We start from the raw sequence: 27,258 nt of genomic DNA on the forward strand, positions 1-27,258 counted from the left end.
GTCCTGGGCTCCACCTTTACCCTTCAGCCAGGTTTCCTGGCCCAGGAGCCATCCCTGGGGCCCAAGCCAGATGTTTGTCCCCTGGGGTCCAGCCGGCTGCAGAGCTGGGATGAGGGAGCCTGTTCATTCCCTCGGGCCTCTCTGCTGAGGGCCCGTGAGCCAAGTTAGGGGCAACTGAGCTCATGACTCCTCTGGTCACATCACCACGTACCAGGCATCTGAGAGCACTTTACAGCATACAAAGCACTTCCTCCCTTCTCATCTCACCCAGTCCTTATCCCGTTAACCGGGATGCTGTGGTGGGCACAGCTAGCCCATTTTAAAGTGGGGGAGCTGAGGCGCACGACCGTGAACTGGGGAATGCAAGAGCTGGGCCGAAGCCCAGATCCTGGACTCCAAGTCCTGTGTCCTCTCGGCTGCCCTGCTCCACTTCTGTGTCCACCTCTGGTTTCACTTATCTTGGGCCGCCCCCCAGACCCAGGAAGTGTCAGGTGCCTGGACTGGGTGAGCAGAGGTGAAGCACTTCCAGTCTTGAGGCTTCTCTTCTCCTTAGTGGAGAAGATGACCCCGTTGGGCCAGCCTCTCTCCAGAACATTCCTGGGACACATCATGGGTCTCTCCTGCCCCCCCGCAGCCCTGCACCCCCGCACCAGCATGGGCTCAGCTGCCTCAGGCCCCCAGCCGACGATGCCAGCTCAGCCTCCGTCTCTGCCTCCCCTGCCGCTGCTGCCACAGCTGATGCCGTCCCTGCAGGATCCCCAGCCGGCCCCAGGGCCTGCCAGGCACCCAAGGCCTCTGCGCCTCGAGTCCCGAGCCGGCATGCAGTCCGCCAAGGAGCCCACCAAGCTGTAAGCCTGCACCGCCAGCGTTGCCCCCTCCCCCCAGCAGGTGGAGACCCTGCCCTGAGCCTAGTCTGGGGAAGGTGCAGGGGCCCTGGACTTAGGGTAGGGTCTCTGTAAGGGACTCATTTTGATCCAGTAGCTGTTTTAACTCTCATATAAATACCCGCAACACAATCCTTCTCATGCTGCGTTTCATGGAGAACACAGCTTTCTAGATTGAATTTCCCACTAAACCAATTTAATTCCTTGACCAATTTTCAATACAACACAAAGTGGTTTTCAAAACAATCAGTTTCCTTTTTATTTTGCTGAAATGATTTTATCAGAGTCAGTTCCAATTACAGCTAACGCCATTGTCCATTTTCTTTGGGGACCATTATTTCTACCAGGACCAATTTTCTCATGGGAACCAAATTTTATTGCGTGCGTGGTTTTTTATTGTCTGTTGATTGTTCCCACCAGTAATTACTGTTATGAGTTGGATATTTAAAGAACCCGATTGTTTGTATTTACTTCTGGCTAATCCATGAGGCACTTGGAGCAAGGGCCCTGGAATCCTCCAGGACTGCTCTGTCCTGTTTGGCGTCTTTCTGCCTCTTTGGTTCCCGCGCTCACTGCCTATGCACTTGGTGGACGGGGGGTGGTCAAAGCATCCTGATTTAGGGTTCAGAGGCCGGCCTGCTCACACCTGCCTGGCGGGTCCTGCAGACTGGCATGGTTTCGGCCCCTTGGACAGTTTACTGGTCCCTCCTCCCTCTGTTTCACGTTTTCTCCCTTTCCACCCCCTAGGTTGTCCAGTTGCGCCCTCTGCCCTTTCTGTGCTTCTGATACTTCTATCACATTCCACAAAGACTAAAATAAAAAATTTCCCTCTGAATGATTTTGGGGCATGGCTCCCCCCAACATCCACCAGAGGCTCCTGGAGCGAGTCAGGGAGTGGGGTGGGCAAGCTGCCCGGGGGTCCGCCCTGGGGGAGCCAGGGTGCTGGCATGGAGGAGGGTCCTCTGGACCGGCAGCCAAAGGAGTCCTGGATGCTGCGTGCCTGCCCCTCCCCATCAGTTGTCCCCCAGCCCTGCCTCCCCCTCCCCCTGCTCCTCACCTGCAACCACTCCTGACTTCTCTTTTCTTTCTCCAAGGACTGTGTCCAAATGAGGCAGAGCTCTTCCTGACCCAGGTGACCTACACCGCCTTGGGGGATACTGGCCAGTGCAGCCCTGGCCCCATCCCCATATCACAGATGAGTATTTTTGTCAGCTTCTCCCCAGAATAAAATCTTTCACTTTTCTGACTGTGGATGAGGGTGACTGGCCCCATGCCCTCTGCGAGGGGAGGCCTTGCCCATCCCACATGGGTGGGTGGAGCTGCCAATCCTTCCTCGGGCCACCAGCCCAGGGTCAGCCTCCCAGAACCACTGTCCAGAACCACCATGGCTGAGTCTCAGCAGAGAATCACAACAAACCTCCCCTCCCCCATCACATCGGTCGCCCCGTGGCAAAGCGCCCCATGTGGCCCTGGTCCTGTGTGGTGGGCAGATCACGGGCCTGTGGGAGGGGCAGTGGTGTGACTTGCCCAGGGTCACACAGTGAGGCCTTAGCTCTCCGGCCACCTGCCCAGAAGGCTGTACTTCTTGGGTGGGTGCTGTACACAGGTATGAGGGGGTCCAACTTCCAGGGAAAGGAGGTGTGGCCTAGCCTCGGGCAGACGGAGAGGTGGGGGCTCCTGGGGACGCGCCCATGCCAGGTGTGGTCAGGCTTGTCTCCTGCAGCCTTGACATGTGTGGAATCACAGGAATCCAAGCCCTGCTCTTTCAGCCCCTCGTAGCTGCCTTCCCAGCCCATTTCTCAGATTTACCAATGGAATCAGCGCTTGAGTGGGTTCCTGCAGCCCAGGGAGCGAGGAGCAAGACCCAGGTAGGTCACTGTGTACCCATTTGCATACTGACAGGCCTCCTGGGTGCTTTGAATGGTGGGGAACCATGAACCCAACTGCAGCCGGCCAGGAGCCATCTTGAAGATGACAGTTCTATCCCCCGTGGGGGTTGGTAGGGAAGCCAACCTTTGGCCTGATCCCAGGTGGGAGGTGCAGGCAGGATGTTTGCCAAGGACAAGGCTCGCCTATTCTAGCCCCAGGGGTGGGACCTGCACGTCTTGGCAGCTGGGAGGGAGGTACTGCACCTACTCCTGGGGCTGCTGCTCAGAAGGGTGGCCCACCCCATCCCAGCAGGGGAAGGTGCTTGGGGAGCAGACAGAACCGGGGATGGGGTCAGTAGAGTGGGAATTTCTGGAGGCCTTGGGTCCAGCCTCCTCTGCAGGGGGGACCACAGCTCCTGGCCTGGGACACAGTGGCAGGGCCAGGCTGGACAAGGAGTAGGGTGACCAACCATCCTGGTCTGCCTGGGAGTGAAGGGGATCCCTGGAACTTGCAGTTTGAAGACCGAGAAGGAATTCCCTGGTGGTCCAGTGGATAGGACTCCGGGCTTTCACTGCCGAGGGCCCAGGTTCGATCCCTGGTTGGGGAACTAAGATCCTGCAAGCCGTGTGGTGCAGCCAAAACACAACAAAACAAACAAAAGACTGAAATGAATCGGTCATGTGGAGAGGGAAGCATGTGAGCTGGCCTGGTATGAGGGGCACGAATGAGATGCCTGCTGCCAAGCAGAGGGTCCTGCCTCGAGGTGCAGCGTGGTGATTGCTCTGCACCCCCAAACCCAGCCCCACAACCCACCGATGCAAGTAAAAGGGTCACTGAACATTTTCTTCCTTTCAAAGACCACAAACTCATTAACCCTAAGGTATAAACAACTGACGACAGCAAACGTGTCCCAAACAAGATGATCTGCCTTGGTAAAAGGCACCACCAGTACCCAAAAGCAGGCCACCAGGAGGCACTGGAGGGAGGACATTCTGTGCAGGGACTTCATAGGGACACACAGGTCCCCCTGGCACCACCGTCTTGGCTGGCTTGACCCCTGACTTTCCACGGATTTGGGAGCTCTAGGCAGAGACCCTCCACACACACACACAACCTCCAGAGAGGGGCTTCTCTTCTCTCTCCCCTTTCTTCCTCTTGCTCATGGCTTCCCCAGCATCCATAGAAAATGAGCTCCCCAATATTTACACCTCATATTCCCCAGGAGATGAGAAATGGCCCCAGAAAGCAGAGCAGGACTCTGCCAACAGGCTCCCAGCACCTCGTGCTGTGCCACTGACAGGCCTCCAGGAAGTGGGCCCTCCCCTCCCCTCCTGCGGAGGGGGCTGAAGTCAAAACCCTCATCTGTCCTCAGATGAGTCCTGCTGTAAAAAGCCCCTCAGAGACCTCCAGGGCCACAACGGCCCTGCCCGCCACTGGGCTGGGGGGCCAGTCTCCGGAGCAGCGTGGTTTTCTGCAGCGGCCACGGTGTGTTCCCAGAGAGCCCTGGGGGCTCTCAACGGCCCTGGGAGCATCCAAGGGAATCCACCTTCATCCAAGGGAATCTCAGAACAAGCCCTTCTCTTTAAAGCTCTGAAGGAGGAGCCCTACCTGCCCGCAGAAAGCATTTCAGAGCCTCCATTCACCACCCCCCCAGGTCCCCACCCCCCACCCTGCCACCCCACAGAGCAGGACATTTACTTCCACAGATGCTCCTGATGAAGAGCAAATCCCCTTCAGAGATTCCAGCAGACGCAAGACAGACGCTGGACACGCACATGTCCATGGTGGCCAGAGGAGTGGCTGGCCGGCCAGGGACAGGCTGAGCTATGTCCCCACCGTGGTGGTCAGCTTCAACCATTTGTGGCCTTAAGGGAACTTGGTCCAGATATTACAAATTTTCCAAGGTAAGCGAGAAGTGAGGCTTTTCTTGTAAACTCTCCTGATTTTAAAGTGCTGGCAGACAAATCAAGCCCAACAGCACACATCAGAGGCCTGTGAATCTGCAAACCCCTAAGACAGCCATGCCCTGATTATTTTAACATCAGACCTGAAGGGCCCACCCACCACTTGTCACCTGGGGAGGCCGGGCCTCCATTCCCACATGCTGCCATGTCCCCTCTTCAGAAATGAGAGCTCCAATCACATTCTTTCCAGCAACCTCATGGATGCAAATGGTGTTTTCAGAATGGAATCTTGGAAAGAGCGCGATCTGGAGCTCAAGTCTAGTGGTGACGAAGCCCAGAGGCTGGACTTTTGAGGTGACAAGGCTGGTCTTCTCTGTGTGCTGGTTAGGCAGCTTCTAGGAGGTGCCCGAGGTGGACAGCTGAGGATGGCTGTAAATGTGGCTCTCTTCTGTTCCTACATCAGCAGCTTTGCTTTTTAGCCAGTTTACACTTGAACGTGTAGTAGGTGGTTACTGACTCCTTCAGTTTTGCTTCTGAGACTCCAGGTTTGGGGAAATTGAAGTTCCTGGTTCCGTGCTGCCCTTGAGTTCTGGGTCACGTGGCATCTATGTGGGCCCACCTCTAGCCCCCCTTGAGTGAGTTTTCCTGCCCCCTTTGCTTGCCTGAGAGATGCTCAGATGCTCACACCTGGCAGGGCCTCAGCATTGCTGGAAAGCTCCAGCCCTGCCCTCTGCCCCCTCCTGCTCCAGTTCCCGCTGTGCCTGGGGCCCTTGTTAGAAATCAGATTCCTAACCGGTTTGCAGGGCAGAAATAGAGACACAGATGTAGACAACAAACATATGGACACCTAGGGGAGAAAGTGGTGGTGGTGGTGGTGGTGGGATGAATTGGGAGATTGGGACTGACATATACACACTAATATGTATAAAATAGATAACTAATAAGAACCTGCTGTATAAAAAATAAAATTCAAAAAAAAGAATTAAAAAAAATAAAACTGCTTTAAAAAATAAAGTCTATTAAAAAAATTTTAAAAAGAGAGAAATCAGACTCTTGGGCCCTCCTCCAGAACAGTTGCCTCAAGGACCCAAGGGACCCTTGTGCTCTGCAGGCTGGAGGGTCACGAGTCTGGTGGCTCCCAGCTGCCATGAGGGGCTTGTGTTGCATCAGAATCACCCGGGAGCCGTTCTACTTTTAATAACAGCTATGACACATAAGTGTCATGCCATACAGTTGTTTTTTATAAATTTATTTATTTTATTTATTTATTTTTGGCTGTGTTGGGTCTTTGTTGCTGCATGCGGGCTTTCTCTAATTGCGGCGAGCGGGGGCTACTCTTTGTTGCAGTGTGCAGGCTTCTCTTTGTGGTGGCTTCTCTCGTTGTGGAGCACAGGCTCTAGGCACACAGGCTTCGGTAGTTGTGGCACGCAGGCTCAGTAGTTGTGGCTCACGGGCTCTAAAGCACAGGCTCAGTAGTTGTGGCGCACGGGCTTAGTTGCTCCGCGGCATGTGGGATCTTCCCAGACCAGGGATTGAACCCGTGTCCCCTGCATTGGCAGGCAGATTCTCAACCACTGCGCCACCAGAGAAGCCCCCATACAGTTTTTAAAGTATACGATTGAGTGGTTTTTAGGATGTTCACAAGTCGATCACTGATATCCTGGGGAATGTTTAAAACTGTACTGTCAGGGCCTCCCCAGGGATTCTGATGCCGTGGGGTCTGGGAGCTCCCTGGAGGCCATGCTGTGCAGCCAGCTACGGAACCACAGGCAGAGTGGGGTCTCTCCACTGGGGCGACTTTGCTTCCAGGGGATGTTTCACTGTGCGTATAGACATTTTTGGTTGTCACAACTGGGGGCTGCTACTGGCATCTACTCATGGGAAGGGGCCAGGGATGCTGCTCAACATCTCACAGCACACAGGATGTGCCTGTGGCAGAGAAGGACCCAGCCCCCAACGTCTAGAGTGCCCACGCTGGAAGAGCTGGATCTACAGGAACCTCAAGTCCCTGCCAGCCCTAATGAGACCACCAGGGACCTCCAGGCCCAGCCCGTGGTGGCCCCCAGAAACAGAACTGGGCTTGGTCAGGTTGGGACATTCTCACCCTTGAATGTCCACTGGGCACGTGAGGATCCTGTCAGAAGCAGATTCTGTTTCAGTAGATCTGGGCTGGGGGCTGAGGTCCTGCATCTCTAACAAGTTCCCAGGTGATGCCACTGGTCTGGGAACCACACTTTGAGTAGCAAGGGTGTGGATCACTTACAGGCCACCCAGGGGCCCGCCTGGGGGTAGCCTGAGTGCACATTCTGGACTGTACACCGTCTTGTGTGGCTCCAACGCATACGGCCACCTCAGTAATCTGCGCACTGGGGAGCTCAGGCACACTGTTACAGATAACCCCCATGTTACAGATAACCCAGAAATACTTACTTGTCTCTACAAACCATTTTTCCTACACTTGGAGGGAGATGTGGCAGCTCCCTGAGAATTGCCTTCCATCCAAAAGGATGAAGCTGCAGTAAAGATTGAGGAGGCCTAGGGCAGCCTCCCCCTTCTCATCCTGCCCCATCCCGCAATGCCCTCACCACAGGCACCCCAGGCAGAGCTGTGCCCCCTCTGAAGGCCATTAGAAGGGTGGGCTTCAAGGTGAGGACACACTTCCAGGACATAAGCAACAGCTAGAGCAGGGGCGCCACGGTCAGTCTTCAGTGACAAGCGGGGACAGACAGTGGTCCACAGAGCCTGTCCAGGCTCCAAAAGGGCAGAGGTGAGGCTGGGTGGCAGCACGGCAACCCTGGGGAGCGAGAGCAGGACTGTTGATGGCAGGTGCTGAGACACCTGTCAAGCAGGAGACCTTCCAAAATAGAACTCCCCAACCCAGACGCCATCCACAGAGGGCTGAGTGCCGGGAGGCTCTCCCGGATTAGGGAGTAAGGTCTGCCAGTGAAGAGCTGCAGAAGCCCCCGCCTCCTTCCTTCCCCACGTTCCAGCTCCTCACGAAGGGGTGCAAGGCCGAGGCTACCTTCTCCCAAAGCTGCCCCAGGGATGCCCTCCACTGGTACAGGCTGCCCAGGACAGAGTGGGGCGCCCTGGCTTCTCCCTTGGAGCAAGAACAGGTGCCTGCCCCAGCCTGGCTTGGTAGCAGCCGCAGATCCACTGCCTGTTGCCCGAGTGGTTCGTCTCCTTAGCAACCAAAGGTTTGAGCTGCGGGTTAGACTCTGCTCAGCCTTGTCTGGTCCCTGCTGCTAGCCTCCACGGGCTCTGCATCCGAGCCTGCTATCTTACTACGGGTGCTGTGGCCTGTGCCTCCCCAAGGGAGGGCCCTGCCCACACAGCATGTTTGCTGGAGGTTGGGCTGAGGGACCAGCCTGCAGCCAGTCATTGGTGCCCTAAGCCAGGAAGAAAAGTCCTCTGTGAAACCCAGGCAGACCGGAAGGCAGCTGTTAGCCCTGGAGGTCGGGATCTGTCCAGTCGGACAGGGGGAAGGGTGAGCAGACAGAGGCAGGGGTTCTGGGAACACAGGGCAGGAACTAACTTCATGGGAAAAGGCTGGGGTGGGCAGGAAGATTCCAGAGCATGTTGTGGTTGAAAAGACAGCAACAGACAGGAGCGGTGTGGAGCCAGGCGGGACTGGGGGGTGGGCCCCTGCTCTGGGCTCCGTTGGCTCCCTCCCCCTCCACACAGGGCCAGCTGGCAGCAAAGCTTAGGATACGAGGCAAGACCACAGAGCCTGGTGGTGGTTTGGAACTCTTTCTTCTCCTTTGTTAAAAGGGGGAAAGGAACTGGGGATGGGGTACCCCCGGGCTCTGGGGAAGCATGCAGGCAGCCCCAGCAGGCAGGCGCTGGGGGATGGGTGGGAAGAGTCCTGGAGTTTCCCACAATCCTTTTCTCTGCAGGGAACAGCAAGGCTGACTGCCCAGGGGGCAGGGGAGAGGGGCAGGGCCCTGGGGAGAGGGACGGCGGACAAGGGGAGAGGGGGCTCACTCTAACATGCAAAGTCCAGCTGCCCCATAAACTAGGTTGCTTCTCGAAGAGCGACATACATATAAATACACAGACACAGCGACACGCACACATGCGGAGAAGGCTCTGCATTCCCGAGGGTGGGGATCTAGGCCCACCGGCCCCAGGGAGCTCCGCAGCCCCCTGGGGTGGGGCGGGGCGGGTGAGTCCTCGGGGGAAGGCTGCTTGTTCTCTGAGGTTCTGTCCACCAGCACCCAGACGACTCTGAACCAAATCCATGAAAGCTGGGTGCCGCAGGCCCGCGCTGCTGGGTACGCATGCGGGCAGCCTGTGTACTGGCACAAGGGTCCGGTCTCTCCCCCCCAGGGCTCTGGGGAATGGGGGTGCAAACAGAGGAGGGTGAAGGGGGCCCGCAGAGACGTCCTCTCCCCCGCCCCACGGGGTTCTGGCCTCCGGGAGGGGGGAGGGGCCTCCCTTATCTCTCGGCCTCCATGGCAGGGTGGGCTCTGGGTTCTGAGGTGGCCTGTTGGGGGACCAGGGGCGGCCAGTCTGACGCCGGGGAAGGGGGTGCCGGAGTCCACAGGGGCAGCTGCTGCGGCTGGTGGTGCTGTGCCCCGCCTGGGGGCGAGGCCGCAGCCGGCCAGCTGGGTGCCGCGAAGCTGCCGGTGGCGGCGAGCGGGAAGTGCGGCGGGGGCGACGTGGCCGTGGCGGCCATCGGGCTGCCGCTGCCTCCGCTGTGGAAGCTCTCGGAGGCCTTGAGACGGGAGAACATGGTGAGGGCATCGGGGAAGTTGGGGGGCGTGGCGGGGGTGTTGGCTGGAGTGCACATCTGTGGGGAGAGGAACGGGGGGGGTGAGCACCCCCTTCTGGAAGGGCCCCGGGCTCCCATGAGGGCACATGCCCCTTCCCTGGAGGCACCCCACCCTGCAGGCGGTCCGCCAGCCAGGCGCTCACAGAGGAAAGGTGTGGTGCCCGACTGTGCCTGCTGCCAGGCTCCCAGGAGTCCCGTCCCAGCGGCTCTTCCGTGGCCAAGAGCCACTGCACCGTCCTTGGCCCTGGGTGGCTTCCCCCTGCCCCGAATCAGGACAGCCCCGCACGGCTGCCCCTGGGGCTGCAGGCGACACTTACCATCTGGTGGTGATGGTGGCTGTAGGGGATGTTGGTCTCTTGGAAAAAGGCGCTGAGGGCCGTCTGCGGGAAGAAAGGCCCACGCTTACCCTCAGGACCCCTGTGGCCCTGGCCTGGCAAGTTGAGGCAGCAGGCCTGTCATCCCTCAACCCTCGCTGCAGCCCAAAGAGGCGCTGTGGACCTCTGGGCAGGTCTGGTGGGTGGGGAGGACCCTCATGACACTGCCTGCCACCTGGCTGCCAGGTGCTTCCAGCTCACCTGACATGGGGGCCTGTCTCATGGGGAAAGGCCTCCGGCAGATTCTAGCCCTACTGCCACCAACTCCGTGGATGGCAAGTCCCTACTCCTCCCTGAGCCTCAGTTTCCTTGTCTATGAGCCAGAGGACGGCAAAGGCACCCAGATGTTGAGAGTCTGTAACCCACCTGCTCCTCTCCTAGGCTGGCCAAGGGACCCTGCCCTGGTTCTCAGTTTCTCCATCTGCACCACAGGGAGACGGGACTAGGTGGCTTGCAGGTTCCCCTCCCTAGCAGCAGTGACCTCCTGAGATCCACGGTCCAGCTGGGAGAGCCGGAATTATGTAGGATGGTCTGGGGTTTGCACCGCTGTCCAGTTACCTGAGCCTTCCTTGGAATGTTCTCAAGATGGTGGAGCAGGAGGAAGGCTGAAGTGGGGTTTGCACCCAGGACTGTGAGAAGTGGGTGGAAAAGGGGGTGGCAGCTGGCTTGGGTCAGACAAGCTCCTCTAGTGACCCTGGGGGGCTGGGGGAAGGGGCCCCAGGGTGGCCTCCGCTGGCGTTGGTGTGTCCTGGTTCGGCCCCTGCAGGAGAGGCGTCCAGGAAAATAAAGGAACCAGCTGCTCTTGCGAAAGTGCTGGGTGAGGGAGCCCGTCAAGTGTGTGAAGGGTCTGCGAGCAGCTCTGCCCTCCATGGCTCCCCCCTCGGGCTCACCACCCCACAGCCCAGCGCTGTCAGCCCCTCCCCCACTCCCAACACAACCAGAAACCCAGCCTGGCTTCTAGGGCTTACCCTAGGGGTTTTATTATTAAAGTAAATTCAAGTGAATTACTCTGGGAATTTCCTGCTGGAGATGCCCTACCCCAGTGTCCCCAAACATGGGTGTGGGAGCTGGGGGGAGGGCCTTGATCTCTAAGCACCTCCTTGTGACACACACCCCCAGGAGCCTCAAGGGACACACCAAACCATTCCTCCCCCAACGGCAACTCTGAAGGCCATTGCTGTGCGTTAGGATTCCAGGGAGAAACGGTTGCCCTTTTCCTGCCTTCCTAAAGCACCCCCAACCTTAAAGCACACAGGTCCCCCTCCCCCAGCAGCCTTCTGTCCCCATTAACACCTGAATCACAGAGAGTATGACCCAAAAACAGGGCCTCCTGCTGCGCCAGCCCTCAGCCCAAGTGTGCAGCCAGCCAGGGGTGGAGGGCACAGAGGGGAGTTTACCACAAGGAACCCCACTCACTCCCAGGAAGATCTAAGGGTTGGATGTTCACAATCCATTTTTACCTTAAGTAGACCTCCCTACTATCAGCCTCCCCATTTTACACATGGTGAAATTGAGACTCAGGGAGCCTGGCGCACAGGGCTCCTACCCTGGGGGCCACCAGAGCTCCCCCGTCTGCAAGCTGCTCCTGCCCCTCCTGAGATCAGAGTTTTTCCCCAGGCATTTCCATTTTCAAAGTTACATTTTCAAGTCCTGTGACCAAGCGACACCAACCCGTGCTGCCTGAGTGACTGCCAGGCTGGTGCCAGGCTCTGTGGGTTGGTCTGAGAGTGCCTACAGGCAGGGCCGCTTCCCACCGGACACCTGCCTGCCCAGCCCCAAGCAGACGGGGGGAGCTGTGTATGCAGATGTGGGACTCAAGCAAACTGCCATGAATGTGGTTTTGCAAGTTTTGCCACATCCAGCTCTTGAGACAAACGGGCTGATTAGGGAGCTTCCTGCAGGGTGGGGCTGCCGGGGTTGGAAGGGGGGCTGGCCATTCACTCCTTAGAGGTCAACTCACACGCCCCAGGTACAGCTGAGGAAACTGAGGCCAGAGGGTGGGACCTGCTCAGAGAGACAGAGAAGTCTCCCATCCTGTGATGTGAGGACCACCGCAGGGTTAGCGGTTCCCCTGAGATCTCTGGTAGGAAAGTGAGCAAGGATTCCCCTGGGTGGACAGGCCACTGCCTCCTCAGACTGTCCCAACCTTCGGGCAGCAATTCTGATCCCCATCCCACCCCCAGGAAGCTGAACTCCAGAGTACCCTGGCTCCCTGTCCCTCCTACGGCCCAAATACCTTCCCTGAGCTCGCTCCCCCTCTAGAAACCAGGCTCTGAAGCCTGGACTAGGCACAGACTCTACAGACTGGCTGGGGCTGTGACCTTACACTCGTGAGGGGAAGAGCTCAAGGGGCTCTGGCCTCATCCCTAGATACCATCCTGGGTTATTTCTGGGGCGGCAGAGTAGGGAAGGCCAGGTGGCCTCTTGGCAGCACAAGCTCTGGGCACTAGTGCCCTATGGGTCAGGGAGGCCTGGGGAGGTGGGGGCCAGGCTGGGGCAGCCCCACCTCCTGCCCAGCTGGCTGAAAGCTAGAAGCTACTGAACCGTGTATACCATGCCATGCACTGTGCAGGTAGATTCGCCGGCCAGCACAGAGGAGAGCACCTGGTGACGCCTCTGGATCAGGGTACACAGATGCGCATGTAGCTGTAGTGAGGGGCTCCGACACAACACCTGTACACATGTGTGCACACGCGAGAGTACCGTCTGCAAAACGGCGACCTGTGGGTACACACCCCGCACCCGCGCCCCGGTGGACTGCGTGTTTACACACACACACGCCAACATGTCCACACGCAGCGTGGCGCGTGCGTAAATACAAATGCACATGTACGTGGACACGCGCTGCCGAGCTGTCCAGCCCACACGCAAATCCTCAGACCCTGAGACCCACACACACCGGGCGGCTCCACCCGCGGGCTCGGGGCTCCCTTATCTCAAACCCGCGGCTCCCAAGGCGGGGGCGGCGTGGGCCCAGCTCGGTCCAGGCCTGGGGCGTCCTCCTTCCGGCCGCCCGCCCGTCTGTCCCTCTGGGCCTCGGTGCCGCCCCGCCCTGGCCGTTACCCGCACAAAAAGGGGGGCCCCCGAAACCGATCGCCTGGGAATTTGGGGGGCGGGGATTCGGGGCCGGGGGGGGCAGCCTGCCCCTCCCGCCCACCCCGAGCGGGCGGCGTTTCCGGGGGCCGCGTAGACGCGGCCGCGCCGCGGGGCCTGACCCGCACGCCGCGTGTACGCGCTGCGGCCCGGCCGCCGGGGCGCGCGACCGCCGGGACTCCGGGCCGAGTGCGCGGGCCCGACCCCGGCCGAGCGCGCCGCGGCACGTGTCCACACCGGCCCGCACATGCCCCACTACACGCGTAGCCACGCGGGACGGACACCCGCGCCCCGGCCCCAGCCCGGCCGCGCACCTCGAACTGCCAGTGGGCCGCCTGCAGCAGCTGCTTCGCCTGGTCGGCTGCGCAGCCGGCCGTCAGCACGAACTGGTTGATCATGACCTGGTGCTTGAGCTCGTCCATGTTCACGGACATGGCGCCTCCGCCGCCTGCCCGCTCCGGCCTCCCGCCGCCGCGCGCTCCTTCGCCTCACGCGTCCACCATTAGCGAGCCGGCTCCGGCTAATACAAATATTTACTGTGCGGCTCTGACTCACCGAGCCTCGCCTCGCTCCTGGCCGCGGGGGGCATGCTGGGAGATGTAGTCCCGTGCCGCTTCCGCCGCGCTCGGCCGGGAGCCGCGGGCCGGGTTGGGGCCGAAGGTGTGTCTGAGCGTTGGGCGCCTACTGTGTGCAGAAGCTGGACGGGCACGTGCCCAGGCCCGTGACTGAACTGACGGGGGTCAGGAGACGGGGGCCACAGACACTGTGCATGGGCGCAAACGCAGCCTCAGGGTATTTACCAAGACCCCAGTATCCCGAACCCCAATGTGGTTGGCATCCCACTGTGTTGAGTAGGCGCACTATTGGGGAGGGGGATGGGCCAATAATTTTGGCACAAATCAACAGCACTAGGGCCATAAGGCCCCGAAAGCCTGGCACACAGTAGGCGCCTACAGATACTCGTTCAGTAAATAAATTAATCTGCCCCTTAGGGTTCTGCCTAAAGTCACCGCCTCCAGGAAGCCTTCCGAGTCTCCCCAACACCCAGGGCACAAGCTCGCGTCGCCCGCTTGTGACACGGGTCCCTCCCCGGCCTGGCGCTCCACCAAGCACACAGTAGACCCGAGGAACGTCAGAGGAAGAGATGGCGACCGAGACAGGTAGGCGAGGACGGCAGTCTCTGCAGCCTCTGCGTACCCTCTGCGGGATGCTCGCACTTTCCCACGCAAAATCTTGTGCGCTTTCCCGGAAATCTCAGCTTTTAGCGTACGGACGCTAGGACCGCGCGGAGCCAGTTCCGGGGCGGCCCCGAACTCCCATTCCCAGAATGCCCTGGTTTATTTGCATCGTTCAGTCCTTGTGACGTCAAGTGAGTGAGGCCGCGCCTCAGCCAATGGGCTGTCGGGAGGTGTTAGGACCTGGCCATATAAGGTAAACAAAGCTGGCCGCCCAATGAGGCAGCAGCGGGGGCGGGCACTGGGTTGGGGCGGGCGGGGCGCGTCACGTGGAGGGCGGGGGCGGGGCTGAAGAGAGCGCGAGGTAGGGTGTTGCGGGCTGTGTTTACAGCTCCGCACGCGGCGCTTCCGGTTGACGTTGCGGGTCGAGAGTGTCGGGGTCGGACGGATTCGGAGCTGGGGTCGGGGGCTTCGTCACTCCGGCTCAGAATGACCTTATCCCGGTTCCCCGCGCTCCCTGGACACCAGTTTCATTAGTTGAGCAACTCTGTATTGGGCCCTTACTCTGTTCCTGGCTCTGATCTGGCCCGGGATGCAGAGACCAAACTTTAGAAGGGTCGGCTGGTGGATGGGGTGGGGGCGTGCATCAAAAATCCCAAGAACAGGAACTTCCCTGGTGGCCCAGTGGTTAAGAATCCTCCTGCCAATGCAGGGGACACGGGTTCGAACCCTGGTCCGGGAAGATCCCACATGCCGCAGAGCAACTAAGCCTGTGTGCCACAACTACTGAAGCCCGCGCACCTAGAGCCCGTACTCCGCAATGAGAAGCCACCACAATGAGAAGCCCGCGCACTGCGACGAAGAGTAGCCCTCTCTTGCCACAACTAGAGAAAGCCCGTGCACAGCAACGAGGACCCAATGCAGCCAAATCAATTAAAAAAGAAAAATCCCAAGAAGAGATGTAGAATTGCAAGTGTGGAAAGTGCCCTCAGGAAGCAGGCACAGGCCCTGGAGATGGTGGGCTAAAGGCTATTGAAGGGTTTTAGTACATCTGATCCGTTGTGTGCAGTAGGATCACTGTGGCTGAGCACTGTGGAGACCAGATGGTGGGAGAGAGGACCAGTCCGGGTCAGGCGATGTTCTAGGTGTGTCTGGTTCCAGGGGAGTCCGTCCCTGCCCAGGGATTTGTTGCAGAATTCGATTGAATGGAGGGAACTGTCCCACCCTGGGGGGAGGAGGAGGACCGGCAGGGCTCTGGGAGGAGCCCTTCCTGGGTCCCTCAACCCTTCCAGGGGATTCTGGCTTTGACTGGTAGGAGGAGGGGGATGAGAGACTGGTGGACAGGGCCTGAAGGCTCCCAAGGTTATGGGGGCTCCGGGGAGGCTGGGGCATCGGGATAGCTGGGGGAGGGAGAGGAGCCTGGAGCAGTGGGACTGCTAAGCGGCCTCTGAGGGCTGGAGATGGGAGCTTGGCCCTTTGGCAGGGAGAGGACTCAGTGTCCCCTTCAGGTGGGTGCCTCAACCCTGGCAGAAGTCACCTTGGGACTTATTTCCCAAGTCTACTCGGGAAATAAGGTTTCAGCCCTTTTCTGCCACATGGGGATCACTCAGGCTGCACCATTTTTTGCAAACCTTGATGGTGCCAGGAGAGTTCTGCTCTTATTAAAAATGGCCCCTCACCTTCACAAAGCATCAGCGTGAATTAATGTGGACAAAGCGCTCAGCACAGCACGGGGTGGGCAGTTCTGAATGTCATTACCTCTATCACTATTACTAGTGGGACAGCAACAGGGCATGGTGGAAGGTGAGTGGGTTCTGGAGCCAGACAGACCTGGGTGTCAGTCTTGACTCTGCCACTTAATGACTCTGATGTTGGGACAAGGTTCTCTGGCTCTGAGCTTCAGTTCCTTCATTTGTAGAACCCAAGGTAACAGCTCAGAACTCTCCCAGGACTGCTCTGGGGGATTAATGCCTGTGGTGCTCAGAGCACCATTTTAGCACTCACCTCTTTGCCTCCATCTGGACCACTGTAGGGAACCCAAGCCCCATTTTACAGATAAGGAAACTGAGGCTGGAATCCAAACTTCCTTACACTCTTGACAGTGTTCAGAGCCAGTGGAGAAGAGCAGGCACCCAGTGGGCCAGCAGGGTGTGTTTCTGGCCAAGGAGGGTGGGCACTGTCCTGGCAGGGACCACTGGGGGCTTTTCTTGCTTAGGGAGGCAGGAAGTACCTTCACCCCTTCCCTCACTCTCATCTGGGCACCACTCAGTTACCTGCCTAGACTTGCTCAGCCCAGAAGGAGCTCTTCCAGGCCAGCTGGCTGGCTGGGGTGGGGCAGGTGGGGCTAGCAGGAGCAAAGGTCACCCCTCTGGCCCCTATGGCCCCCCAGCCAGCTTGTTTTCCCAGGGGCAGCGGGAAGGAAAAAACAACCTTGTTTTCAGCCAGGATCAGCCTGGCTAGAGAGTGGACTTTGGATTTCTTAGCAGGCTCGGATTGGGCCTGACAGCTGGGGCCAGTAGATGGGGGGGATGGAGGTATAAAAGGGATTTACGACAATGCCTTCATCTTACCTGAGGTCCAGGGAGGTTGAGGACCTTGGCAAAGTTGGCATAGCCAGTTGATGGTAGGCTCAGGACCCCGGGCTCCTCTCCACCTCCATTCCTTCAATCACTCTGCAGATGTGTTTATCAGACATCCACTGGGTGCCTGGCTCTGGGAGCACAAGAATGAATAGGCAGGGATCCTGCCCCCTCAGAAGGCTTGAGAAGTCGACTTGAGGGATTCATACTAGCCGTGAAGTGTGCCTAGGGTCTTTCTTCATGTTTCAAAGGACCCGATACTGGCTGACTGAGGGGCCTTGAGATCTGGCCACTGCCTCACTCCTGACCTCTGTTCCTGAACTCTCCTGCCTACTTGATTCTAGCCACACTGGCCTTTGAGCTCATTGATCTTACTCAGCTTCTCAGGGCCTTTGCACATGCTGCTCTCCCTGCCTGGAACCTGGGCTGCCTACTCCCTCAGCGTTTGCCTGCTTGGCTCTTACTTGTATTTCAAGTCCTAGCTTAAATGTCACTTCCTCAGAGAAGCCTTCTCTGACTCCCCTATGAATAGTAGGTCTCTCCTAGTATTTCACTGCACCTCAGTCCATTCCCCTATAGCACTCACCACATTTTGTATTTATACACTTGTTCACCTTTAGTGTCTGTTTCCTCATGAGATGTTTCATATCTGGTGGTTTCACCATTTAATCTCTATTTCCTGGCTCTTTGCCTGTCTCATTGCTTTTCACATAGTAGCTTCATGATAAATATTTGCTGAATAAATAAATGAACCAGTGAAGATGTTGATAGTAGAACCAGTATCAAATAAAAAAGGGCCTGTCTCCCACTGGGGCATGGATAAGCACAGAAAAATATACCTGAAGTCCAAAGCTCTATTAAGAGGAATGTTTAATTGATCAAACATCAGCCCATGGAAATGACTGCCCTGGCCCATTATCTGTAGGGAGGACATGCTCTTAGGGTTATTTTTCAGTGGGAACATCTGGGCCCTCAATACTCTCCTTCCCTCCCCACAAGCAGGGAGACCGATAAATTGAATGCTGTGTTGGTATATCTATTTGTGTATATATGATTCAACAGTGTTATGTGATTCAACAGAAAGAAATTTAAAGTAAGGGAAGAAAGGTCACATGGGGTGGGGATGTCTTCAGGCTCATCTGGGGGCAAGAGACAGGGAATCTGGCACTGGAGCATTCCTGTCTCTGGGGTGGTAGGGGCTGGGAGTGGCAGGGGAGTGTGGCATTAAGAGGAGTGGCCTGGTTCAAATTCCAGCTTTATTACCACTTACCTACTATGCAAGCTGAGTGGGTACTTCACTTCTCCTGGCCTCTTTCCTCTTCTGTAAATTGGGAATGAAAATAGAACCTACAACAGAGAATTAAAAGAGAGAATATGTGCATAGCCTTCAACACCAATGTCTGGCACATAGGAGGTGCTCACTAAAGGGGGATCTTGGTTGCAGGGCAGAGAGGTTAAATCAGGCTCCAAGACCTGGACTCTCCCTTATAATCACACAAGTCCCTCACTTCCTTTATTACTTTTGGCTTCCCAGGTCCCCTGAAAATAGGAAGGTTGTATTCTGGGTTCTGGCGTCTGGAAAGGTGTAGGACTCACTTTAATGTGGACTGTGGTGAATTTACCATCTGAGACTCTTAGACAGCCTCTGCCCTCCATAGCTCCTTTCTGGATAGACAGGCTTGTCTTGGGAAGTCACTTTCTTCTCAGAACTGCTGTTTCTCAAGTGAAAAGTAGGTAAAAACAGATCCTCACTTGGCCTGCTTACAGAGTTTTGTGTGAGTCACAAAGCCAAGAAAGTACATTGCAATCTGCGAGGAGGCTTTAACTCTAACCCTGATTCTTGTAAACTTGAGCACCCTTATGTGTGGCCCCCTCCCTTCTTTGTGCCTCAGTTTCCCTATATGTAAAACGGGGAGAGGTCTACTGCCTCCACGGGGGACTTTAAAATTATGTCTTCAAAGAATTGTTCTGGACGTGGAGACAGAGAGATGCCTAGAGTTCTGGAAAAGGTGCTTCCCTTCCCCTGTGTGCACCGCTCCAGGTAATCCTGGGTTCCATCCCAGCTCTTTGCGGGTGGCAGGTACGGGTCTGCCCTCTGCTGGCCGGGCCAGGAGATTAAACCCTGGGAAGTGGGGAGAACCATGCTCCGGGAGTTATTTCAGAGAGGGAGTAAATGGAAGGCGTTGGTTCCTAGCAAGATCTATGTATGAACAGATTATTAAAAGGCTAAAGAGTTACGATGTTAGTCTTGTGCATGGAATGCAAAGGGAAGGATAGTTTGCAGTGTGGTTGATGGTTCCTCCCCTCTGGACTCAGGTCCATTTGGTTTGTCCCGGACCGTTTGTCAACAACTGCAGCGAGCCCGGGCGAGGAGCTTCCTGGGAAATGTAGTTCCTAGGTGGGTATCCCGCGCCGCCGACGGGCACCCTCGGCGGCGAGGGGACTCCATTTCCCGAGGTGCCTCAGGCCTGGGGGGCGGAGGGCTGCCGTGGCGTCTGGCCCTGGGCTGAGCCGGGGGTGGGGGCTCGGAGGCCGAGCGCCCGCGGCCGTGGGCAAGCGTCCGTGCGGCCTGGTCCCAGCCATGTCCGCGTAAGGACGCCTCCGCCGCCGCCGCCGCCGCCGCCGCCGCTGCCCCCATCCCAGCCTCGGCCCGGCCCGCCGTGCACCATGGGTTCCATCCTGAGCCGCCGCATCGCGGGCGTGGAGGACATCGACATCCAGGCGAACTCGGCCTATCGCTACCCCCCGAAATCCGGTGAGCGGCCGCCCCGGCCCGGGTCTCGGCCCCGGGTGCGGACAGCGAGGCGCGGGCTGGAGCGCGGGGCGGGCAGGGGGCGGCGGGGCTGGGCGCAAGATCCTCCTCGGAGGGTGGGCTGGGGGCTCTGCTCGGCCCGCGGCCCTTTCTGCAGCTTCCCTGCATGGAGGTCCACGCGCCCTCCGCCCAGACCCCGGGGCGTGGGTCGGTACGGCGCTGACTGCCTCGTCCTGGCTGGGTGACCTTGGGTCAGTCAGCTCACTCCTGCGCGCCTCAGCTCCCTCGTATGCACACTGGGGTATGCTCAATAGGAATCCCCCAGGGCTGGCGTGAGGTTCCGGGGCGCGACGCTTGGGAGGGCTTAGCACGGTGCCCGATGCTTCGCTTGTGCTTACAAAGTGGTCATTGTCAAAAGGATTGACATCATTCCATCTCCGGTTTTCCCTTTCTTTGGTGGCTTCTTGTGAAGACCCGACCAGTGGTTCTGGACACTCTCCGTCCCGTCTGGACAGAGGCTTAGCTCTCCTGTGACCTGGCGCTTGTGTTTGGTGGGGGGGGGGGGGGGGGGGGGGAGGCTGGGCCCAAGGGGGCATAACTGTCGGTGGAAGAGGAGCTGGGAGTCCATGCTGGACAACCGGGGAATGGTTGGAAGGGACCTACCCGGTTCTCCAGTCTCCTTTTTTGTGGCTGAAAGACCTGAGCCCCAGGGAGGAAGTGACTTTCCCAAGGTCTCAGAACTGGATGGAAGCTCATCTGGGTGCAGGACCAGGAGTCAGACTACCAGACCAGTTGTACCCGTCCACAATGTTTTTCTGCCTCTGATGAGGAGTGTGGCCTGCCCTGGAACTTTAGTTCGGGTTCCTCGTGCTCCATCTCCTCGTCTGGTTACTTGCCTGGAAAGGAGAGAAGAAAGAGGACAGGGCATTTGGATATCATGGAGACTTTCAGACTGGGGCCTCTGATCCTGGCTTCTGAAGTATCTGATCCCATGTCGTGGTCTTCTAGGCCTCACAGTTGGCCTGTGGGCATCCCCTGGGCCAGGTTTCCTCTGAGTATGGTCCAGGACCACCTGCTTCCAACAGTGGGGAAGCTTGTTTAACATGCATTTCCCAGGCCCTGCCTCAGACTTGTTGGGGCCTGCTGTGGCCTAGGAACCTGCATTTAAAACCCACTCCTAGGGTGAGTCAGATGTCCACTCAAGTTTGAGAACTGCTTCACCCTCATTTTGGAAGGTGAAAGAAGACAAGTGTTTGGGACCACCAGAGATAAAGGGAGTGGAGACTAGCAGTTCGGGGCAGTCAAAGAGGATGCGGTCAGAGCTGGGCAGAGGGCTCTGTTTACTACTAGGCATGGGAGATCTCCACGCCTGCTTGTTCCCAGGCACTAGGACAGGGCAGCCCAGCCTGGTATAGGGATCCCCTGGAGGCTGACATCCCCAGATCTGATGGAGCAGTTGTTTGAAGTCATCCTCTTCCACCTCTGATGTTCTTCCAGCCCATCTTTGGCTGAGTCATCTTAGGCAAGCTGCTTAGCCCCCTGGGTCATGGTTTCCTCATCTGTAAAATGGGCTGATCCTCATACAGTGCTCAGAACAGTGCTTAGCACCTAAGAGGTCCTTGAAAAATGTTAGCTGCTATAATGGCTCAAAAAGTAAATTAAGTGATCAACTTAGACTCTAATAGCAGTTAGCAGTGTCTTGGAAGAGGTATCAAAAAGTTTAAGGTGGTACCTCCTGTCACCTGGGAGCAGAGCAAACCTGATGTCCCTTCAGTTGGGCATTTGGACAAAATCACAAATACAAGGCACTTACAGCACTGCTTCTGGATTCTGTTTGGCAGACCTTGTTAATCGGTCAGGTCCACTCTGTGGACACCCGAGTCAGCCACAGTTAATCTGCTGGGGCTGGCACCCAGGTGAGTACCATGGGCCACCTCGGTTTTGCTGCCAGCGATTGGAGTGCTTAACCTGTCCGGTCCAAAGGCTGTCCTCTCTGCTTCCTGTCCCTCGGGCCACCTTATTCCGGGAGGCAGTCTGGAACCTAAGCAGTACTTGAGTATGTTTCCCCAAGCATGGACTGGGGACGGAAGGGGGGGTTGAGATGATTTTAGGGACCATGGACTGTACAATCAATTTATGAGACAGTTGTTACCTTTTCAGGTCTCTGTCAATTTTGTTGATTATATTAGAAAGAATCATTGGGTGCTAGTTAGTATTTTTTTAACACCTCTGTAACACTGTCCAATTTTTTTCCAGCTTTATTGAGATATAATTGACATATAATGTTGCGTAAGTTTAAGGTGTGCAGTGTAATGATTTGATATGTGTATATATCGGGAAATGATTATCACAATAAGGTTACTTACACATCCGTCATCTCATGGTTATCTCTGTGTGTGTGTGTGTATGGTGAGGACTTTTAAAATCTCCTGTCCAATTTTCTTTTTTTTAAAAATACATTTATTTATTTATTTAATTTATTTATTTGGTTGCGTTGGGTCTTCATTGCTGCGCGCGGGCTTTCTCTAGTTGCGGCAAGCGGGGGCTACTCTTTGTTGCGGTGTGCGGGCTTCTCATTGCGGTGGCTTCTGTTGTTGCGGAGCACGGTCTCTAGGCATGCAGGCTTTAGTAGTTGTGGCTCGCGGGCTCTAGAGCGCAGGCTCAGTAGTTGTGGCACACAGGCTTAGTTGCTCAGAGGCATGTGGGATCTTCCCAGACCAGGGTTAGAACATGTGTCCCCTGCATTGGCAGGCGGATTCTTAACCACTGTGCCACCAGGGAAGTCCCTGTCCAATTTTCTTTTACTTTGAAGTTTTCAACATGCCCTGCAACAGTACCTAGCTTGAATTTAACAGCATTTGCTTTGTTTTGATTGTATTTATTTATTTTACTCATAACAGCTTTATTGAGGTATCAATCGTGTGCGGTACAACTCATTCTTTGTAAACCTATGATCTGGCGATTTTTAGTAAACTTATAGAATTGTGCAACCATCACCACAATCAGTTTTAGATATTTCCATCATAAAAGTTTCCTTGCCTTATGCCTGTTTGCAGGCAGTCTCTGCTGTCACCTTCACCCCTACCCCATCACTGATCTGCTTTCTGTCGTTAAAATTTGCCCTTTCTGGACATTTCATATAACTGGAATCATGCAGCATGTAGTCTTTTTTTGTGTCTGGCTTCTTTCACTTAGCATTGTTTTTGAGGTTCATCCATATATTGTACTTTACTGTATGGTTATAGTACATTTTGTTTATCTTTTCACCAGTTAACGAACACTTGGGGAGTTTCTACCTTTTGGCTATTATGAATAACGCCGCTGAACGTTTGTTTGGTGTGTTCAGTTCTCTTTAGTATACACCTAGGAGTGGAATTGTTGGGTCATATGTTTAACCTTTTGAGGAACTGCCAGACTGTTTTCCATAATGGCTGCACCAATTTACATTTATTCCCAGCAGCAGTGTATGTGGATTCCAAATTCTCAGCATCCTTGGCAACACTTATTATTGCCTACCTTTTTAATTATAGTCATCCTAGTGGGTGTGAAGTGGTATCTCACTGTGGTTTTGATTTGCATTTTCCTGATGACTGATGATGTTGAGCATCTTTTCATGTGCTTATTGGCCGTTATATGTCGTGTGTGTGTGTGTGTGTGTGTGTGTGTGTGTGTGTGTGTGTGTGTGTGTGTTGGAGGGTTGGCTCTTTTAGTCTTATTCACTTTTTAAAAGTTGGATTGTCTTCTTTTTGAGTTGTAAGAGTTCTTTATGGATTCTGGATACAGTGATACAATTCATTTATCAGCTCTGTGATTTGCAAATATTTTCTTGCAGTCTGTGGTTTGTCTTTTCATTTTCTTAATGGTGTCTTTTGAGGAGCAAAATTTTAAGTTTTGGTGAAGTTTGATTTATCATTTTTGTCTTTTTTTTTTTTGGCCACACCACGTGGCTTGTGGGATCTTAGTTCCCCAACCAGGGATTGAAGCCGGGCCCTTGGAAGTGAAAGCGTGGAGTCCTAACCACTGGCCCACCAGGGAATTCCCTATCAATTTTTTTGATGGTTAATGTTTTTGGAGTTATATCTAAAAGATCTTTGGGTCTTCCCTGGTGGTGCAGTGGTTGAGAATCTGCCTGCTAATGCAGGGGACACGGGTTTGAGCCCTGGTCTGGGAAGATCCCACATGCCGCGGAGCAACTAAGCCTGTGAGCCACAACTACTGAGCCTGCGCATCTGGAGCCTGTGCTCCGCAACAAGAGAGGCCGCGATAGTGAGAGGCCCGCGCACCGCGATGAAGAGTGGCCCCCGCCCGCCGCAACTGGAGAAAGCCCTCGAACAGAAACGAAGACCCAACACAGCCAAAAATAAATATAAATAAATAAATAAATTTATTTTAAAAAAAAGAGAGAGAAGGTTGCAGATGGAAGCCCGGAGCACAGTAGGTCCCCACAGCAGTGCCTGGTCGTTGTTGGCTGCCATGGTTGGTTGTTCCTCCTTCTGCGTTACTATTGTTCCTCATGTGTCTTAAAGCCATGTGGGCTGCCCTGCCCTGGTGTTTGAGGGAGGTCATGGTAGGGACAGGTCACCCAAGAGAAGCGTCCGGAAGGGCAATCAGACATGTGATCCACTAACCCTGGAGGTGTGGGTGAACTATGCCCCAGACCTAAAGCTTTTGTATATCAGGTGCGTGTACTTTCAGAGCATTTTTACCTCCTTTATCTCACTTGAACTTTGCCATGTTCTCGTGACACTAGACTTTTGTCCTCTTTGGCAGAGGAACTAGAAATCAGGCTGATTTTTTCTCCCAGCACCTGGGCCTGCACACGGTAGGTGTTTAATAAATGCTTGTGCAGCAGGCCTTGCGGAAAACAACCCCCCTCTCCCTAGTGTACAAGCTGCTCAGACTGGGCTGCATCTTATCCCCTGGGGTGTCAGGCGGGGGTCTGGGGACTCCTGGGCCTGCCGCCACGCAGTGAGGGGCCTGAGGTGTGTGCCAGGAGACTTTGGTGTGTACTTTTGTGTTGGTGGCAGTCTAGAGATGTCTGCTCATGAGTGCTGCCACGTGTGTTGGGTTTGCCCTTTCTGAAGTGGGGCCTTGCCGACTCTGGTTAATTGGTGCCTGAAGGAAAGAACCGAGGCAGGTGTTGTAAGACGAGGGAGGACTTTTTGTGTCACCGAGGGCGTCCTCTGTCACTGGGGACATTCTGGGTCCCTGGGCCCCATCACTGTCCCGAGGCAGTGAGCTTGTGCTCCGAGCCCCAGGGTCAGTGGCAGAGGGGTGGGGTGTGGGGAAGGGGCTCCACCTGCACATGGGGGTTTCACCTTCGTGCTCCGAGTCCTGCACCATCATCGCCGGCATCGTGCCACCTGTGTCCGTTCACAGAGCAGAACTAGTTCTGTGCTTCTGCTCACATGAACTCGGTTTGGATTTTATCATTGTAAGAGCTGCATAAATAAGCTGTATTTTCGGAAGTTCAGTAGTTACATTTTAGGTAAAAACAACAACAGCAAAACAGCAGAAACAAAAACCCTTTAAGTTGGCCATGGCGGGTGGGCATCTGAGGACCTGTCTCCCTGAAGGAGAAGCCAGTTGCTTAGGTTTAGAAGCCTTCAGTGGGCACTTGGGCCCTGTGGCCACTGGGGCTGAGGTTTGCTGTGTCGCATGCCCTCGGGGTTTTGAGCACCCAGAGGTCCCTGCATCCTTCGCCCGGCTCCTGGGCTTTGCTGCACTCTCTTGTTGGTCAGTGGAAGAAGCCGGGCTTGTGCTGGTTAGGCTGGCCAGCCGGCTGGCAGGCCTTTCGCCTGGTGCCAGGAGGTTGGTCGTGGCGCGGAGGGCCCAGCTGCCTAGCATCAAAGGGGGGTGTGCGCACATGTTTTCATCCTCACGGTTGGGGTGGCCTTTGCTGTGCGGACAACACACCCTTCCACCAGCAGGGTGGGCATAGGCGGAGCTTAGCTCAGCACTGTGAGTGTGAGCCCGCCTCAAGGGGTCTTCAGCCCCCACCTGCCTGCAGAGCCGAGGCGGAGCACTGGATTCAGAGTCCAGCGGCCCCACGCCAGTGACTTGCCCTGTGGCCTTGAGCCGGTCACTTGCTCCCAGGCCCCTTTCAGTTGTGACTCTGTGAGTCCACGGGAGCTGGCGGGGAGGGACCAAGCCCTGGTCCAGCCGAGCCTGTGTTTTTCAGGGGCCTGGCAGTTTCCTGGGCACGTCCTGCACTTCCTGGATGACCCCGCGAGCAGTGACCACTGCTGCCTGCCTCACCTCCCAAGTCCGGTGCCGGCGGCCAGACGCTGGCACGGGGCCACGTCCAGTGGGCGTTAACCATGTGTGTTTCCGTGTGGTCAGGTACAGCCATCAGGCCTCACGTTTCTGTGTTGTCCTGTAAAACGCAGGGCAGTGGTGCCACACATGCCACCCACACAGCATCGGACTCAGGCTCAGTGAATAACAGTGGACTTGTTCAGTTCTGCCAACTGTCCCCGCGTCTGCCCAGCTCCCCAGAGCTGGGGGAGCCAGGCCCAGCTGCCGCCTGGCCCGCGCCCCTGCTGTTTGCAGACAAGCCGGTGGTGTGGAGCAGCATGGGGGGGGCCACTCGCTGTCTAGAAATCATGGCCGGCTCTCTCCGAGCTGGGAGGGGAGGGGGAGGCTTGGGAACGACTGACACGGGAACATCTGTCCACCCCTGTGTGTGCAGTGCTTGCAAAGAACCCATTTTCTCATCCTTTCATCCTACTCGGCGTTGGCTTGGTTCTGGGCGCCCGGCACCCGCAGAGCAGGCCTTCCGGGGGGTCCACTGTTCTGATAACTGCCGCATTCTGTTACCCGGGTCTCCTGCCCCTGTGATAGCCCTGAGTGACCAGATGCCCGCAGTGCTTTAGGGGGGAATCAAAAGAAGGAATTGTATTCAGTTCAGTGCTGTAGAAAACGTGTGGTGTATGCACGTATGTACATGTACAGCCAAAGTGTAACATATTGAGGAGACGTACAGGTCAGGAGCTTCCGCTTGATGAACCATCACCAGGTGGGCGTGCTGAAGGAATAGAAGAGTAGCAGCCCCCAAAGCCCCCGGTGCCCCGCCCCAATCTCTGCCCCCTCCTCCCTGGGAGGCCCCCTCTGGACTCCAGTGGAGGTGAGTTTTGCCTGTTTCTGAACTTGGTATGAACGGAAGTGGATGCTCTTGGCTGCACGTCGGGTGGTGAGAGGGTGGACGCTGTCAGTGGGGCGGCAGTCGGTTTCCTGTCTGTGCTGCGTGACATCCCAGTGTCTGCCGGTGCTACCGTGTGTTCATCCACGAGCTCACGTGGAGGGCGCTCGGGGAGTTTCCGGTTTGGGCTCTCATGAATGATGCTGGGTGGACACTCTTGTGCCTGGCTTTGGTTCCCAGGAGTCTGATTTCTTTGGGTCCATTTTTTTTTTCACTTTTAAAAGTAATTGGTAAATTCCACATAACAATGACCATTTTACCCGTTTTAAGTGTGCAGTTCAGAGGCATTAAGTACATTTACACTGCTGTGTAGCCATCCGCACCATCATCCCCGTAAGTCTTCCTCTTGTGAAACTGAAACTCTGTCTCCATTAAACAATAACTCCCATTGCCCTCTCCCCCAGCCCCTGGCAGCCACCACTGTACTTTCTGTGTCTCGTCTTGACAATCCCAGATACCCATCTCTTTGGGTCTGTTTTCTTACCTGGCAGTGGGTCTGGCACCCTCGGGTGCGCGTGTGCGGAGTCCACAGCTTTTACAATGTTGCGGCGGGTTGAGCCCGTTCACGCTCCCACCAGCAGAGGTGAGTTCCAGGGGCTCTGTGTTCTCACCAGTGCTGGCTGGTGTCGTGTGTGTGTGTGTGTGTGCTATTC

At 56.2% G+C, this 27,258-nt stretch overlaps 3 protein-coding genes across 8 annotated transcripts in view; 2 read left to right on the top strand and 1 right to left on the bottom strand.

Annotated features, from left to right (window-relative positions):
- Nucleotides 1-8,247, top strand: part of LOC309644837 (uncharacterized protein C16orf96) — a 67,252-nt gene extending 59,005 nt beyond the window's left edge. Inside the window, 2 exon segments of the mRNA XM_082428999.1 lie at nt 635-848; nt 1,979-8,247. Coding sequence (XP_082285125.1) covers nt 635-848; nt 1,979-1,994 — 230 coding nt within the window. The 3' untranslated portion in view covers nt 1,995-8,247.
- A 144-nt stretch (nt 8,248-8,391) lies between these two features.
- Nucleotides 8,392-13,496, bottom strand: UBALD1 (UBA like domain containing 1). 3 transcript variants are annotated; one of them, XM_082429085.1, is made up of 4 exons: nt 13,213-13,496; nt 12,359-12,526; nt 9,749-9,811; nt 8,392-9,449 (listed from the first exon to the last, which is right to left on the bottom strand). In XM_082429085.1, exons 1-4 carry the CDS (start codon nt 13,330-13,332, stop codon nt 9,096-9,098), a joined length of 705 nt encoding a protein of 234 aa, XP_082285211.1. In that variant the 5' UTR covers nt 13,333-13,496; the 3' UTR covers nt 8,392-9,095. The 3 variants fall into 3 exon arrangements, with proteins under 3 accessions (XP_082285211.1, XP_082285212.1, XP_082285213.1); XM_082429086.1 differs by lacking the exon at nt 13,213-13,496 and adding an exon at nt 10,364-10,565 and having other exon boundaries at nt 12,359-12,471; XM_082429087.1 differs by lacking the exon at nt 12,359-12,526 and having other exon boundaries at nt 13,213-13,467.
- A 254-nt stretch (nt 13,497-13,750) lies between these two features.
- Nucleotides 13,751-27,258, top strand: part of MGRN1 (mahogunin ring finger 1) — a 66,253-nt gene continuing 52,745 nt past the window's right edge. For 2 of the 4 annotated variants that reach the window (XM_082429046.1, XM_082429045.1), the window contains exon 1: nt 19,138-19,407. In XM_082429046.1, coding sequence (XP_082285172.1) covers nt 19,320-19,407 — 88 coding nt within the window. In that variant the 5' untranslated portion in view covers nt 19,138-19,319. Of the gene's footprint in view, nt 14,059-19,137; nt 19,408-27,258 lie in introns of those variants that run through there. The other 2 variants (XM_082429047.1, XM_082429044.1) reach the window with 2 other exon arrangements.

The sequence above is a fragment of the Balaenoptera physalus genome, assembly GCF_965194825.1.
Source record: "Balaenoptera physalus genome assembly, chromosome: 16".
In the NCBI taxonomy this organism is placed as follows: Eukaryota; Metazoa; Chordata; class Mammalia; order Artiodactyla; family Balaenopteridae; genus Balaenoptera; species Balaenoptera physalus.